Genomic DNA, 15975 nt, shown 5'->3' with positions numbered 1-15975 from the left:
AAGTTCTAAGGGGTCTCATAGATGGGAAGATGGTAGTGTAGCGGTAGATCTGCCCAATCTAGGCATGCAGCTTGTATTCATATTAATTGAGTTGTGATTTCTTTGCCCGGGCTCTTTTGGGTTGGAGATTTACCACAACATGTCTATTTTATGCCACGAGGTATAAAGAATGAAGGTGAGCGTAGAAAGATCCAGAAGGAAGTAATGGGATTAAGAGTATGTGCCACCACAGTCAGCTGGTATTCATGATTCGTGCTAGCAGGTTGTCAGGCTGTGTAAATACCGGCACAGTGAAAAGGTAGAGGGCAAGCCAGAGATACAGTTCAATGACACAGCATTTGCTTGTCATTAGGTTCAATCCCCAGCACGACACACCAGAGTAAATAATATTTTAATATTACTATGAAAGCTGTTTTAACTTTGCTTTGTATACTTAGCATTGCTCTGGACTGTAAGCGTCTCTGAGATAAGGACCGGTACTTGGCTGTCCACAGTACCTGGCATACTGCCTTGAATAAAGTAGTTGCACAACAAATGCTTCCCAATGAAGTTCCAGAACTTATGATAATTCTTACAAAAGATCTAAATTTAGTTTCCAGCACCTACATCAGGTAGCTACCAACCACTTGTAACTCCAGCTCCAGGGAAATCCAAAGTCTTTGACACCCAGACACCAGAAATCACATGCACATACATATCCAGACACAGACACACAGAAATATTTTTTCAAACAATTTTCAGTTTTATTTTTGTTATTCATTTTTTATATTATTCATTTCATGTGTGTTTTGTCTACATGTATGTATGTACCGTGTGGCACCTGTAGTGATCAGAAGACGGCATCAGATCCTCTGGAACCGGAGTTACAGATGGTTGTGAATCACCATGTGGATGCTAGGAACTGAACCTGGGGGTCCTCGATAAGAACAACAAGTGTTCTTAACTGCTCAGCCAGCTCCCCAGGCCCAAACACAAATTTTTTATTTAAATAGCCCACTTCCAGAAAAGTTAATAGTCCTTCCATTTATTTTCGAACTTTTTTCCCTGTGTATGTGTATCTGTCTGTGCTTATTTCCCATGACACACATGTGAAAGTCAGGGAACTGCTACAGGAGCCAACTATCCCCTTCTACCACACAGGCTCCAGGATCGAGTTAGGTTGTTATTGCAAGAGAAGCATCTTGACGGCTCAAATCTATACTTCAATACGGACGGACTGTCCATAAAATACATCAGAAGGGACTCAAGAGCACCGAGTTGATGGACTCATAATGTTGATATACTTTTACCTTTACAAGTTCTTTAAATACAGCATGCTGAATCATTTTTCTTTTGTTCAGTCCAGATGCCATCTCTTCAAGATCAATTGCAGACCTTCAAAATGGTGACAATTGGGATAAGAAGTCAGTGAAGATAATCTCAAACTACTTCTATCCCATAGGATGTAAGAGTATTTCATGTAATTATTCATATTAATTAGCATTCAAATAATTGCTATAGATTTATAAGGTTATACCACAAGGAATTATCATATAAAACACTAGATATAGACTCTGTAGTGTTTAAAGGCTTACAGGTCAATGCATAATTAATTTCTCTGGCTATAACTATAAAATTTTATTGTTTTACAGATTGCAAATTTTATACCCAAAGAATCATGCTGACTTTCTAGCTCTAACTGTTTACATTCTGGTAGTTCTGTATCTTCTCCCAGATTATCAATGTAAAAGAAGGAATGCTAGACTGGGATTCAAGAAGTTATTAGAGGTGCCTGTATGGTTCCAGGTGCCCTGCCACGCCTCTCAAGGAATATTGTGACAAAGACCACCCAGAGGACTTCTCAAACAGGGACAGAGAAACCAAAATGCAGAACAAAACAGAATATAACTCTTCAATCATGAAGAAGGCTGACTCATATACTCTTATCACAATTTCACAAAGAAACTGAATTGTTGAAAAGCTTTTACATTAAAACCGTATCACATTTAACTATAATAAGTGAGCAAGCCCACCCAAATAAGTCAGATAGAAGAAATCTACAATGAAATGAAGCGGTCCTTGCTTTGATCACAGAACCGTAATTATGGAACTACAACGTCCTTCTTTCTTTCTCTCTCCCTTCTTCTTTTCTCCATGTAAATCTTTCAGCCAAGGCTGGTCTGAAGCTTCCTGTATAACAGAGGCTGGTACTGAACTCATGACACTCCTCTTGCCTCAGCCTCTCAGGCACAAGCCACCACACGTTGTTTCACAGGCAGTTTCTTGATATGTCAATTTAAAACATTCCAGTGCTGCATAGAACTATCTTATATTAAAGCAAACTTTCCTAGTTACTGCCTCAATCCCAGTAAACCAAACTTAGTCTGTTTGTTTTTACACAATTAATTCGACTTACTTAACATTTTCTCTGAGTTGCTTCACTAGTTTAATATTAACATCTGCTTCCAATAATGCTGTACATACTTCTTTCAGCATAGCATTTAATACCTGAAAATAAATAAAATTGAAATATGCTCAGTGTTTTACTCCAGCAACATACAAACAGAGGTTAACCAGGTTTCATGTACTATAGCAGCTTAATAACAAAATAGCAATGCCACTCTATTAGAGGTGAGGAAAGATTTTTTTCAATTACCTTTGGAGAGAAAATATTGTTAAATTCCAGTCATTCTGTCAAAATAAGGCACGGCATTTAGTTTTACACAGGTAATAATAACCAAGTATTAATTATCCCTACAGTACTCACCACCACACTAGGCTAAAATGCTAATCTTTTATATAAAGAATGCTAAATGAAATGTACAGGAAAAAAAAAAGATAAGCACATGTCTAACAAAGGAGAAAGAAGGACTGTGAAGTTCTAGATCTATGCTGAGACAGAAGAGCATGGTATATTTTCAGACTCAAGTATTCAAAAGGTACATTGTTTTGTTTTTGCCTTTTTTAAAAAACTAACGGTAGATTTGGGGGATTTTTCAAAAAGGTCTAACTAGTACAGTGACATAATGGAAGACCACCTGCTGCTCCTCCAGATGACCTGACTTTGATTCCTAGAACTTAGGCAGCTCACAATACCCTGTAACTCAGCTCCAGAGACTCAACCTCTTCTGGCTTCCATGGGCACTAGCATTGTTATGCATATAACCTCACACAGACACACAAACACATATACACTTAAAAATAATGGACTTTTCAGTGCAAAGCACTCCTGACTGTTACTGGGTATTTATAGTACTAAACCTACATCAAATTAAATCACAAGTCTAAAGAGATATACTTAGTCCAGTTTTCTAATCCTAGTAACAACACACCAGCACACGTATCTCACACTATATTTTCATACCTCTTCATTGATAATGGTGGCATTGCTCAATGAGCGTAATGCTGATGTTATTTTTCTTCCAAGATCTGCTAGAACCATCTTGAAGGTTTTAAGATGTATTTATGTGAACTCTGGAAAGGAAAAGAAAATATAAGTGAAAACCATTTCTCATTAACTCCTAAGTGAAGAAAAAGAATATTTAAATTCAAATTAAAGTATCCCAATGTTTGAATACTATAATTGTAGCTTCTAGTACCTCAACCTGCAACTTTAATACATTCCTGTCCAAAAGATAAGTTTGGTTATGACACCTCCCATTTACATATCTAATTAGAGAATCTTAAACATAAATCATCAGATCATTGAAATGTCCAATAGTATCTGTTGAGGAAATGAAACTATGGTCTTAAGTTAATTTTGTTCTCTCTTCTGCACATGCTCATGAGGATGAGTAACTGAAAGGTGCATCGTGTCATCCTGTCTACTTGTAAAGAAAAAGAGAAAGAGGAGTGACTGCCACAGACATGGTGCTGAGCTCCCACGTTACAGAACTCCAGCTAGTCTGAATCTCACTCTTAAGTAGAAAAGAAAAAAAAAAAAGGAAAACTTATCTTAATTCATAAATCACTTAACTTTTGTAGCACAAAAATAAATCAAGTGCTGAGCCATTAACTACATGACAATCAGTCACCTACTAAATCACTCCACATAAATAACATCATGTCTAAGGCTGGGCATGGTGGCACACACCTTTAATCCCAGCACTGGGATTCACTATGAGTTGGAGGCCAGCCTGATCTACATCGAGAGCTCTAAGCCAATCAAAGCCACAGTGAGACCATGTCTCAAAACAAACCAACGAAAAATAAATATTATTTTATCTTATCCTCTTAACTACCAGGGAAACCATTCTTCTCCCTATTCTAAAGTGATTTACTGATTTCTCAACCCCAAAATACAGTAACTTCAAAACTCCTTTCCCTTAAGCCAGGCATGGGGGACACTTCTGGAGTCCTGGGACAGCAGGAGGAAGAGGAGCAAGGAATTGGGGTCAGCCTGAGTTACACGAGACAGTGTAAAGTGAGAACAAACAAAAAGGCGTAGTTTAGTAAAAGTATACAGATATATCCTTACATGTAAGGATGGCAGAACTCCACAGAAGGTAAATAAATATGACTGCCTGTCCTCAACATGCTTTAATTACTAGCTGGTAGGAAAAGGTACATGAAAGAACAGCAGAATAAATGCCAAAACAGAATTCCTCTTACCTAACTACAAATAACATAAATAAATAGATAGATAGATAGATAGATAGATAGAAAGAAAGAAAGAAAGAAAGAAAGAAAGAAAGAAAGTAAGTAAGTAAAGAGAAGAAAAGAAAATCTCTCCTGGTCTCTGGTCTTCAGCCTGTCCCATTTTAGCCTGCCCACTTGGCAACAACTCCTGCCGATCCATCTTCAGGCTCCATAACTGTCTAAGTCAATTCCTACCAAAAATACCTACACACACACACTCACAACTAAATGATGATGATGGGTAATAAATGGGTTTGTTTCTTTGGAGAACCTTGACAGTGAAGTAAGCCTAACAATAAGGGGTCAAGGTCAACTCTTGGTTTCTATAAAAGTCACAGAATGAAAAACAAAATTGGCTAAACTAAGCAGGATAGGCTTTATCAAAACTTGGTTCTGAAATCACAGGCACTTATTTTGGGCTCAGTAAGTAAGAGCACTGACTTCCAGATGACCCAGGTTTAACTCCTGGCACTAACATGGCAGTTCACAAGAGTCTGTAAGTCCAGTTCTAGGGACTCTGGTACCCTCCGCTTGTCTCCTCTGGACCAGGCATGAATGTGGTACACAGGCATACATGTAGGCAAAAATCACATAAACATAAAAAACAAAGTCTAAAAATTAATTTAAAAGGAAAATAGTGAGAAAATAGCTAAGATATTTGCCACAGGGAAACGTAAGAGACTGAGCTTAGGGAAGTTAAAGGTTGTAGGAAGGGAAAATAAACTTTAGGGTCTAATAGAAAAAGGATTTCTCAGGCTGAGTAATTAACTAAATATTACATTCCAACTCAAGCAAAATTTAGTAATTTAGAAGTTAAAAGTTATTATTTTTAGGTGTGGTGATAAACACCTTTAATCCTAACACTTGGGAGACAGAGGACAATCTCCATGCGTTATTTCCAGGCCAGCCTGTTCTATATAGTGAGTTCTGAGCCAGCCAGGTCTACTTAGTCAAACACTATCTACATTTTAAAAATAATTAATTGAAAAAAATTAAAGCTGGATATGGTAGCACAAACCGTTATTCCAGCACACCAGCACACAGAAGACAGAGGTAGATAGAGTTCTGTGAGCTGGAGGTCAGCCAGGGTGACATAATGAGACCCTGTCTCCAAAATACATTGAAAATGAAATTAAATTAAAATTTAAGTTATTGCTGGCATGATGAAAATGAGAAAAGGTTGTTTATCTTAAGCAAAGGTTGTTTTGTATTAAACAGCTACATGATTGCTTAACCTCAAAGAGCAGCTACTTCACTGAAAAGATTCAAGATTTATTTCTTATCCCATATCCAATATGCTAAATCAATGAAGTAATTACTTTCATGGAAGAAGAGGGATGTTTCCATTCATCTTTTAGCACTGTTACAGGAGTTATACAGGTCTATCTATGACAACACAATGACCTTGTTAAGATGACATCATAAACAGGTCATCCTTTATTTTAAGTTATACCAGTTAATTTTTAAAAATGAATGTTAGAGGGCTGGAGAAATGGCTCACTGATAAAAAAACAGTTGTTTTTCCAGAGGATCTGGGTTCAATTCCCAGCACTTACATGGTGGTTCACAACCACCCGTAATTCCAGTTCCAAAGGATCCATATCACCTTTCAACTGCTGCAAGGACCAGGCAGACATGTGGAGCACATACATAAATGCAAGCAGAACACTCACATACACAAAAAATAAGAAATCGTCTTTCAATGACTCTAATTGGGCATGGTGGTGCACACCCTTAACTCCAGTGCTTGGGAAATAGGATAGTTGGATATCTTCAAGTTCAAGGCCAGCTTGGTCTACAGGTCAATTCTAGGACAGGCAGGGTTCCATTTTAAAAAAGAAAAAGAAATCCGCCAAAGTGAGTTCCAGGACAGCCAGGGCTATACAGAGAAACCCTGTCTCGAAAAAAAAAAAAAAAAAAAAAAAAAGAGGCCGGGAGATGGTGGCACACACCTTTAATCACTTGAGAGGCAGAGGCAGGCGGCTCTCTGAGTTCGAAGCCAGCCTGGTCTACAGAGTGAGTTCCAAGACAGCCAGGGCTAAAAGAGAAACCCTGTCTCCAAAACCAAACCAAACATCTAATTCTCCCACTATCTCTCTAGCCCCTACTTCACAGTCTAATGGAAGAAAAGGTAGAGAAAACTTCTATTAGGCGAGGCAGGTAATGCATACCTGACAGATCAACCTTTAAGTTTAAGGCCAACCCTGGCTATAGAACAAGGTTATTTTAAAAGAAAAGAAACTTAGAACCTCTCTCATCCTCAGGAGTTTTCCTCACTTTTTCTTTTTTTTTTTTTTTTTTTTTTTTTTTTAGATTTTATTTATTTATTTATTATATGTAAGTACACTGTAGCTGTCTTCAGACACACCAGAAGAGGGAGTCAGATCTTGTTACGGATGGTTGTAAGCCACCATGTGGTTGCTGGGATTTGAACTCAGGACCTTCGGAAGAGCAGTCGGGTGCTCCTACCCGCTGAGCCATCTCACCAGCCCCCCTCACTTTTTCTTAATAAATCCATGTTTGCTCTGAAAATAAATACAATTTTAAATGAGTATTTGAGGTGCCTGGGGAAATGGTTCAATGTCTAAGAGCACCTGCTGTGCAAGCATGAGGGCTTGAGTTCGACTTCCCAGCATCCACTGTAAAAGCTGTGCCATGCATGTATCCCAGCACTGAGGAGTAGGTCCAAGGAACTCACTAGCCAACCAGCTAGCCAAAACAGTAGGCTTTAGGTTTAGTTAGAGACCCAGTCTCCAACATCGCGTGTTCTCTCTAAGGCGCATAGCTCTGGGCTATTCGCCTTAGAGAGTACACAGCCTAGAGTGACTACAGAAATCAGGACAGTGAAAAGGGGCCATTGGGAGGCTGGAGAGATGGCTCAGCGGTTAAGAGCAATGACTGCTCTTTTGAAGGTCCTGAGTTCAAATCCCAGCAACCACATGGTGGTTCATAACCATCCGTAATGAGATCTGACGCCCTCTTCTAGAGTGTGTCTGTAAACAGCTTCAGTATACCTACATAATAAATAAATAAATCTTAAAAAAAAAAAAAAAAAGAAAAGAAAAGAAAGAAAGGGACCATTGGTGGCATGAGGACATAATACAGAGAGAGGGATATAGTCAGGGTATAAGTGATTTGATGGGGAGAGAAGAAAACAGGGCTCTACATAGGAAATTAAGGCTCTAATTAGGAAGTGGAGAGGGAGAGAAATTCAGGACTGAAGGGTAAAACAACAAGGGAGTTTGAAAAGAAATTATGGGAAGCATACTATTAAAGATCTACTTTTAACAAAACAAACAAAACTACAGCACTCTTAAGTCTGCATCTAAATAAGTACATATATAGTTTAAATCAATTTTTTAAAAATCAGAGCTAACAATATTTGCTCCAAAAACCAACAACCATCTAACAAAACCTCCAACACAAACCATAAAAAGCCCCCTTTTGAGTTGTCACTTGGTTGGCCTTCCCCACCAACAGAGGCAGAAGGCAAGTCCCTATTAATGAAGACGCCATGTGCTTAAGACACAGAGCCCAAAGGCCTCTCTTTGGGCTGGAACTGACCAGAAAGCCTCCTCCCTGAAGACTAGCTTTCTTGGTACCAGAAGGCACCATGAAAGGAAGCTTCCAAAAGAGGGAAGCAATCAACAGTCCTACCAGCTATGACAGCTATAAACCACAAGTGGCACAGCACAATAACCCTAGGGGTGCAATAATGGCAGACACCCTGGCAGTAACCAACAGCTCTTCAGGTGGCCTCAATTTTACTCAAGAAATTCCAGGCAACTAAAAGCAAGAGAAATGGTCTTTCTCATGGAAGCACAACAACTGATTATCTGATAGCCAAAGGTCAGACATGAAAACCTACATACTAGCAATAAACAAGGCATATTTATGTATTTAGGAATATATGCATAAACATATATGTATATAAGAACAGTTATTGAAAAAGAGGCCATGAATTAAAAGTGAGTTAGGAGTATAAAGGAGGGCTTGTTGGCAGGAAAGGAAAGGAGGAAATGATGTAACTATAACTCAAAACATAAATTCAAAAAACTTAGAAAAGATTTTACAATTAAAAAAAAAAGACCCTGTCTCAAGAGGCTAAGAAGAGAGGGATAGAGGAAGACAGCCAACTTTCTCCTCTGGCACATGCATATGCACAAACCATATCCAATAAGCAGTAGGAATAGAACTTAAAAAAAAAAAAGACGGTGGGGTACAGTAGTGCACAGCTTAGCACTCAGAAGGAATAGACTCCTGGAGCTCTGTGACATGTAGCTACATAGCAAGTCCCATGCTGGCCAGCCTGGAAAGAAGAGAGGAAAGATAGAGGGATGGGGGAGGGGGGGAGAAGAGAGGGGAAAGGGAGGGGGGAGGGAGGGAGAGAAAAGAAGAAAGGAAAATAAAAAACCTGTAAGGAATCTTTTTTAAAGATATTCTTTGGCACCTAGCAGTGGTGGCACATGCCTTTAATCCAGCACTTGGGAGGCAGAGGCAAGAGGATCTACAAGCCAGCCTGGTTTTCAAAGCAAGTTCTAGGACAGCCAAGGTGCAGAGAAACCTTGTCTCAAAAAAAAAAAAAAAAAAGAGAAAACAAAACAATACAAGATTCTCTTTGGCTGTCAGGTTAGTCATAAAAAGAATCTTTACACAAAATCTTGCCAAGAGGAAAAACAAAAACAAAAAAATAAAATCCCTTGGAAGTAGTAGTCTTTGAAACTGACAAGAGCATTGAAGGGGAAGATGGAAAAGTGTGAGAAGGCACAAGGTCAAACAAGGCTACAAATGGTTACAGTTAAAGCCGATCAGCTCAAAATGAAATCCTCAGTCAGAATCCCCAGGGACAATTAACACTGGTGTGTGTGGGGGGGGGGGGGGGGGGATAAAATGTTTTGGAGAACAAGCCATATCCAAACTCTTGATTAGAAAAGCAAAAGAAGTTATAGACCCAGGTAGATAGTAGTCATTGCACTCAGCAGTATCCCTCAAAGGAACGAAAATCTGCCCTCAACTTTTACACTGTCTTAGGCTGAGGACCATTATAGGGCCTTTTTACTTGGAAAGTTGAGACAGGAGGATTACTTGAAACTATGGCTTCAAGGTTGGAGAAGTCAACATAGTTAGATCCTGTCTCAAAAAGGAAAACAAACACTACACACACACACACACACACACACACACACAAATATACAGAATAAAACCTCTTTAGAAACAACAGCAACTGCCCCAAATGGGAAAAATCCAAGAGTTACAAGTCTACAGAAGTTTACTAAGAAGTTTTACAGAGACAGGTTTCAAAGAGAAAACCAGCTAGATATAGAGAAAGACAGAATGAACCAGAGAATGCGGTGTCAGAAGATTAGAACAGATTGCCAGTTAGTTTGAGGCTGAAAGAGAAGTCAGATGGAATCAGGAGGAGTTTTGAGCCAGAACAGCTGAGTTGACCAGCCAGCCAGAGTTTAGAAAGAATTAGGAAGGGGTGAATTTATTCAGCAGTAAATCTCCAAGGCTGAAAACATTCTAGGCCCAGATAAGATCGTATGGAGGCTAGAAACTTCCAGAATTAGGTCTAGGTTAGCAGACAGACGCAGTAAGTATCCAAGAGGACAATCACTTCAGTTGAATAAAAGTTACTTTTACAAATGTGCAGATAAGTGTTCCTTTTATCACACTACTTTGTTGTGTATTTTAGGGCTGGGGTATTGTTAATGATGCCGAGGCTCACCTCCAATTCCTGTGCTTAAGGAATTTCCCTATCCAGACTACAAAGTAGCTAACTAAGCACATGCGGCTTGGTTTTTTTAAAAACTGAACATACACATAACAAATCTCAACAAATAAGGGTCAAAACTCAAAAATACACTGCTTCTATACACTTCCACATACACACCACATATCCTAGTGGAAAATGGGAGATGGAAGCAGTACATCTTCATCTACTTTTTGTGCATCAAATAGTCTAAGTAGAAAAACAACCCACTAATGAGCTGCTTTCTAGTTGATTTCCTTGGTGCTGTGAGATTTTTTTTTCATCGAAGTAAGGCAAATCAGCTGGAGACTGATCATGCAGAAAGTGCAGAACTCTCAAAATGAAGGCCAGAGAAAAGGGCATGGAAATGGTTGGCATATGGGAGTGATGTATGGAAGCAACACGTGGATGAGAACTCTCAAGGTGGGTCTATGGGAGATCCTGTATTCTGCCAACATGGAGCACAGGAAAGAGCAAATCAACCAAGACTAAGAGGATCCCAAGAGACTTTAAGTTTTACTGGTCATCTTTGCCTCCCAAAGCACATGGAAAAAATCCAATCTTTAAAAGGAAAAGTGGGCTGGAGAGACAGCTCATTGGTTAAGAGCATTGGCTGTTCTTCTAGAGAACCCAGGGTGAATTCCCAGTACCCACATGGCAGTTCACAACTAAATCCAGGAAATCCAGTTCCAGGGGACCTGATTCCCTCACACCAGCGCATTAAAAAAATAAATAAAATAAAATAAATTTTAAAAAATTTAAAAATGGCTAATTAAAAGGAAGAAAGCTACTATTCCAGTAGCAGGCACAGAGAGTTACAGGAGTACTCCTTGTATAACAGTCTTTATTAAATCCCAAAATACTAAATCTGTCATATCAAAAAGTTGAGGTAAAGAGGTCTGAGGGAAATGTCTCCCTCCTCTTCTGCACTGATGCAGCTATGTCATTGGAACTATATTACTTAACCCTCTTCTATCCTTGTAAGCCTATTAGGAAATTAAGGGTAGCCTTCAAAAGCAAATGACTCAGACAAATCTCTTAAGGGGCACATTAACTGTCATCACTGTCCCGTGTCTCTTTTGGCCTAACTAGAGTCGGGCTATATTATATATTTATAGCCTTTTTCATCCTCTGTACTGCTAGAATCTTCATGTTAGGAGCACTGTCCTTCATTACTTTATCTCTTCAGCTTAAAAAGAGAAAACAAGAAAAGAAAGCCTCAAAAAAAATTGTTCAAATGCATATCTAACAACTAAGTGAAGACTGGTAACCGAAAAGCTGATTAAGAAAGTTTCAACAACAAAAAATACATTGTCACTAGCTTCGACTTATTAAAGTCCTTAGCACATCTTATCACTGTCGCTGAACTAAAAGTTCTGAACAATATGCTAACCAACATGTTAGTAAACACTAAAAGATAGGAAAATAAACCCTAGTATATGTCAAAAGGCTTTGGGGAAATAGCTTTATCTAAATTCTTGTTCGGGAATGCCTTCCATGAGCCAAGCCTACCAATGCTTACTTATTTGGCTCGGGTAAGTCTGAAGACAAATTAAAAGGGTAACAGCGCAGCGTCTGGTAAAGCTTGCAGTGGAGGGCAAGAGTAAAATAAAAGTGTCAGTGCACCTCAGCCTCGGAGATCACTGCCCGTGGCCACCCGGGAAGACTTCCGCAGAAGCGGCGCTCTAACTAGGGGTTCCCAGGGCGGAGCGAGGAAAAACCCCCACACTCACCGCAAAAGGCGCCACTAAAGCCGTGGCCCCACAGGGCCGGCGAGTCCTTGGCGAGGCCCCACGCCGCCGAAGGAAACCCAGGAACGCTGGAAGCTGAAGGACAGGGACGGAGCCCGCCGCCCAACTTCCCAGCTCCAGAAACTAGGGGCCCAGCGCCCAACACAGTGAAGCCAACTACCACCAGCTGGAACACCGACGACTGCCACCGAACCTTCCGCCCAATGAGGAGACGTCATCACTCGGCGGAGTTCAGCCCTTCGTGAAAACACACTTCCGCTTCCGAGGCACTAAGGCCCGTGTCTATGGCTCCCCCCGATAAGGGTAGAAGGGGTGTTTCTTTGCTGGAGCTGACCTTTGACCTTAGTGTTCTCCCTGTACGTCACTGCCGCGGCAAGCTAGCAGCGAGACAGGACCTCCTCGGGTGCGACCTCGAGGAAAAGTCAGGACTTAGGGGAAAGCGACTACGTGAAAGAGTACAGAACTCCGGGAGGGAGCGCGGCCTAGGGCTTCTGAAGCCGCGGGAGGCGGGGTTTCCGGAGGGGCGGGGTTTGGCGTTTCGGCTCTCGGGATTGGACGATCTGAGGAGGGCGGGGTCGCAGCGCGCTCGTCTGGCTGCGCGTGCTCAGTGAAAACCTGCTCCTGGCTTGTCCGCTCACTTCGCCATGGACTTTCAGTCCGCTCGGAGAGCTGTACTTCAGTTGCTCGGAACTACGGCTCCCGCAGATGTCCCGGCACTGCTCCACTGGATGAGGACTACCCGTAAGCAGTCATGGCTAGAGCCCGGCAGTTGGCTGTTGGATTTAGTCTTTGGGTACCAGGGAGGGGCGGGGCTCGGCACCAGGTCTCTTGGTCGCTGCATACCCTACACCTAGTCATCAGAGTGCATTTTAGGATTGGATACCTGAGAATCAACTTTAGGTGGTTTGTGATTCCGGTGCTGATTTTGGGCAAGCTTCTAGAACCTCTTTGTTCAGTTACTCGTACAGGCCGATACTACTTGAAAAAGCTCTGTGCAAGATTGGTTTTAGGCTGTGGAGTTATCCTAGTACATTTATCTTATACATGGTAAAATAGACCAATTAATAATCTTCCAGGGTATGGGGAAGAAAAAAAAGACTTCTTTTTAAACTGTTAATAGTTAATATGAGGGGCTGGTGAGATGGCTCCGTGGGTAAGAGCACCCGACTGCTCTTCCGAAGGTCCGAAGTTCAAATCCCAGCAACCACATGGTGGCTCACAACCATCCATAATGAGATCTGACTCCCTCTTCTGGAGTGTCTGAAGACAGCTACAGTGTACTTACATGTAATAAATAAATAAATCTTTAAAAAAAATTAGTTAATATGAAAACTCACAAATTAGAATCGAGGAAATAGGTGATTAGATCTAGTTAATGGATGAAACTTTTCTTCTCTAGCAAAAAAGGTAAAACCTAGTGAACGCACTGTTTTAGTTATATACTTGTCTCTTTTTGAGAACTCTACCCATGTATGCTATTCTGAAAAACACTAATCCCCAAGGTTACTTTCATTCATTCAAGGTTACTTTCATTTCCTTAAAGTGTTCTTATTTCATAAGACCTTCAGTATATTTTTACTTTTTGAGGCAAGGTCTCATGTAGTCCTGCTAGACCTCCAAGTTAACAGAGTATGACTTAGAACTCTGATCCTCCTTCGTCCATCTCACCTGCCCTGGTGCTGGAGATCAAACTCAGGCCTGTGCTCTGCCTACTGAGCTACACCCTCAACTCCAGCTTCCACTTTTAGATCTTCAACCTCTGACCTTTTAGGAAAAATATTCTTGGCGTAATTCGAGAATTGTTGAACGTTTTGAGAGATTATTTTAAGTGAGGTACCAAACTAAAGATTGCTTGAGGCATATGATAGCTAAGTGTATCTTGGGAATGCAAGAACCCAGGCAGTACTCTGTGGGTATATACACATACAAGAAGAGTGCTTCAAGATGGGAATTCAAAAAATAGGATTGTTTTGTTTGTTATTTTATGTATATGAGTACACTGTCGTTGTCTTCAGACACACCACAAGAGGGCATCAGATCCCATTACAGAATGTTGTGAACCACTCACTATGTGTTTGCTGGGAGTTGAACTCAGGACCTCTGGAAGAGCAGTCAGTGCTCTTAACTGCTGACCCATCTCTCTAACATATTAGGTTTTTTTAAAGACATGGTCTCACTATAAACATGTTTTCTTCTATCACTTCATTAAACCTTTAATCCCAGCACTCGGGAGGCAGAGGCAGGCAGATTTCTGAGTTAGAGGCCAGCCTGGTCTACAAAGTGAGTTCCAGGACAGCCAGGGCTATACAGAGAAACCCTGTCTCAAAAAAACAAAACAAAACAAACAAAAAACTCCCGAAAAACAAAAACCTGAAGTCAACCTCTGTTGTTGCTATGTGCATATGCCCACACAGAGGCACAGAACCTTTACTTGCTATAATGTTGCCCGTTATTCATGTTAGACACATCAGAAAATAAAATATAGTTCTAAAAGGAAGAGATCTGTTTATATAAAAACAGAAGGTGCGCTATAATTTCCTTTTATGTGACAAGTAGCGAGTGACACAAATTATTCCTATTACTTTCTTAGGAGAATATTGTGTTTTAAAGGAGAAATAACTTTTATCTCAAGATGGGAAAAGGTATAAGCTGAATAAAATCAGTCTCAGCAACTAATAAACAACACATACACAAAATCAAAATTACCTTTCAAACCACGTTTTTATACTGTGTGCAAATGACTCTCCAGGATACAGCTGATTATTCCTTAGATACAAAAGTATGTCCAGGAGTTTGTCTGAATAGTGATCATCATTTATGTCTTTGCCATAATCAAAGAAGGCTTTTAAAGTTTCCAACGGAGGGATGAGATTATGACCTATCAATTCCTGATACAAACTCTAAGCTGTGTTCACATCTTGATGAAGGAGGGCTCCTTGTATACAGTCACCATAGTTCTTTTTGGAAGGGACCATGACTTTTTTAATGTCTTCTAACAGCAACAAGGACTCTCTCCATCTGTCTGAGTGGATCAATCCCCGGATGAGAAGGGTGTAACCCCCAGATTCTAAACTCTTGTACTTGGCTTTCATGATTTCATAGACATCAATAGTAGTAGGGCTCACACATGCCACAGAACACGAGAAGGTTAAGGACAACTTCGTGTCCTTGGTTCTTTCTCCACCTGTCCGTGGGTTTCAGGGCTCAGACTCAGGTCTTTGAGCTTGCACAGCAAGCTCTTCATCGCACCTCAGCAGCTCTTGGGTATTCTCATATGCGCAGTATTTTATTTTGGAAAAGACGAGGGAATTCCTTTTTTATAGAATAGAGGGAAAAAAACCTCATGTGGCTTTGTTTTTACCCACAGGTTTAGAGGGACATGGTAAGTTACCAGGAGGATATTTGTTTCCTATCAGGTGTGCATGTCATTAGGTCAGGTTATGATGGGATTGACACCTCTTGATCAAAATGGCTATGCTACTTCCATATTTTTGGCAACTATCTAAATTATGTAGGTATATTTTTTGGCTTATATTTTTCTCTCTAAAACGGAGCCCGCTTATAGAGCTCAAAGGAGAAAGGTATGTTGGGCATAAATGTCAGCCACTGAGTTAACTATTCAGAGGTGTTTAATCATCCTCTTGTCTCCCCAAGGATAATGTAGAGTTCTTGTCCTTTAATGCAGATCAACATTGTAGTATAGACTCTTGTTCCTGCCGGTCTGTAAAAATGGGAGCCTGTGTGTCCAGAGTAAAAGCTAAGGTGGCAGGGAGGTCCAATAGACAGTGATCACATACTGAGCCTTTTATTAATCCCAAAGATCCCTTCAAAAGCTAAAAATACACATTTTGCACA

At 40.4% G+C, this 15975-nt stretch overlaps 2 protein-coding genes across 2 annotated transcripts in view; one reads left to right on the top strand and one right to left on the bottom strand.

The window, feature by feature from the left end:
• Positions 1-12579, bottom strand: part of Srp54b (signal recognition particle 54B) — a 34110-nt gene extending 21531 nt beyond the window's left edge. Inside the window, exons 1-4 of the mRNA NM_001100109.1 lie at positions 12103-12579; positions 3344-3453; positions 2396-2487; positions 1290-1374 (exon numbers count right to left, since the gene is read on the bottom strand). Coding sequence (NP_001093579.1) covers positions 1290-1374; positions 2396-2487; positions 3344-3421 — 255 coding nt within the window. The 5' untranslated portion in view covers positions 3422-3453; positions 12103-12579. The remainder of the gene's footprint in view (positions 1-1289; positions 1375-2395; positions 2488-3343; positions 3454-12102) is intronic.
• A 185-nt stretch (positions 12580-12764) lies between these two features.
• The window catches only part of Gm2436 (predicted gene 2436), a 13847-nt gene continuing 10636 nt past the window's right edge, over positions 12765-15975 (top strand). The window contains exons 1-2 of the mRNA XM_030247032.1: positions 12765-12861; positions 13520-13527. Coding sequence (XP_030102892.1) covers positions 12765-12861; positions 13520-13527 — 105 coding nt within the window. The remainder of the gene's footprint in view (positions 12862-13519; positions 13528-15975) is intronic.

The sequence above is a fragment of the Mus musculus genome, chromosome 12, assembly GCF_000001635.26.
Source record: "Mus musculus strain C57BL/6J chromosome 12, GRCm38.p6 C57BL/6J".
NCBI lineage: Eukaryota > Metazoa > Chordata > Mammalia > Rodentia > Muridae > Mus > Mus musculus.
This window is presented reverse-complemented; position numbering and strand designations above follow the sequence as displayed.